We start from the raw sequence: 1,196 nt of genomic DNA on the forward strand, positions 1-1,196 counted from the left end.
ATAAAGGTAGATTGTGCATAACAATAGTTGTTAACGTTTAATTATTGGAGGTTTGCGCAGTATTCTGATTTTGCATTTGACTGATTTTATTCATTTTGAGGAGGACAGAATCTTTATTGTGCAAGTGAGATAAATAAATGCTCACATTTAGTCTAGAACTACAATAACCATCATGTTCACACACACACACACACACACACACACACACACACACACACACACACACACACACACACACACACACACACACACACACACACACACACACACACACACACACACACACACACACACACACACACACGGCTCTGCACTTATTCTTCTCAACATGAGGGCAGGAGAGCTGTCAGTCAAATTAATGTGAAAAAGTAACTTTTGTTGTAAATTTTAAAAGTAATGCGTTACTTTACTAGTTACTTGGAAAAAGTAATATTATTTCCCCCAACACTGCTCACAACACTTCTGGCAATATAGTGTATATATATTAGGGCTGTCAAAAGATTAATCGCGATTAATCGCATACAAAATAAAAGTTTGTGTTTACATAATATATGTGTGTGTACTCTGTTAATTATTATTTATATATAAATACACACACATTCATGTATATATTTAAGAAATATTTGCATGTATATACTGTATATACATTTATATAATCTATAATATATATATAAATATAAATAATATTTGTTTCTTAAATATATACATGAATGTGTGTGTATTTATATATAAATAATAATTAACAGAGTACACACACATATATTATGTAAACACAAACTTTTATTTTGTATGCGATTAATCGCGATTAATCTTTTGACAGCCCTAATTTATATATAAAACAAAATGTGAAATGATTTAAAGCAAAACACAGTATAATTGTAAAGCTCTTGTGGATGAACTGCACTAATGTGGCCAGTCACACTTCCATGGCTGCGACTCCGGCGCTTTCAGACACTTCCCGATCCGCTCACAGCCCGCCGGACTCCAGTTCTGAAGAACAGAGACAGAACATGAGCATCAGTGAACACATGAGGGCGCTGCCGCTCCACCAGCGGATCAACATACACACACTTCACACACGAGTGAAGCAGAAACCCTACACACACACTGATCACGCATTTCATCAGGGCATTCAAAACTATACTAAAACCGATGAAAACGTATGATTTATGGGGTAATAAATAGACTAACAGGTT

At 34.9% G+C, this 1,196-nt stretch overlaps 1 protein-coding gene across 1 annotated transcript in view; it reads right to left on the bottom strand.

Moving 5' to 3' along the window:
- Positions 1 to 836: 836 nt before the first annotated feature.
- Positions 837 to 1,196, bottom strand: part of galns (galactosamine (N-acetyl)-6-sulfatase) — a 92,522-nt gene continuing 92,162 nt past the window's right edge. Inside the window, exon 14 of the mRNA XM_079806183.1 lies at positions 837 to 990. Coding sequence (XP_079662309.1) covers positions 904 to 990 — 87 coding nt within the window. The 3' untranslated portion in view covers positions 837 to 903. The remainder of the gene's footprint in view (positions 991 to 1,196) is intronic.

This window comes from Gobio gobio (assembly GCF_949357685.1).
Source record: "Gobio gobio genome assembly, chromosome: 2".
NCBI classification, from domain to species: domain Eukaryota; kingdom Metazoa; phylum Chordata; class Actinopteri; order Cypriniformes; family Gobionidae; genus Gobio; species Gobio gobio.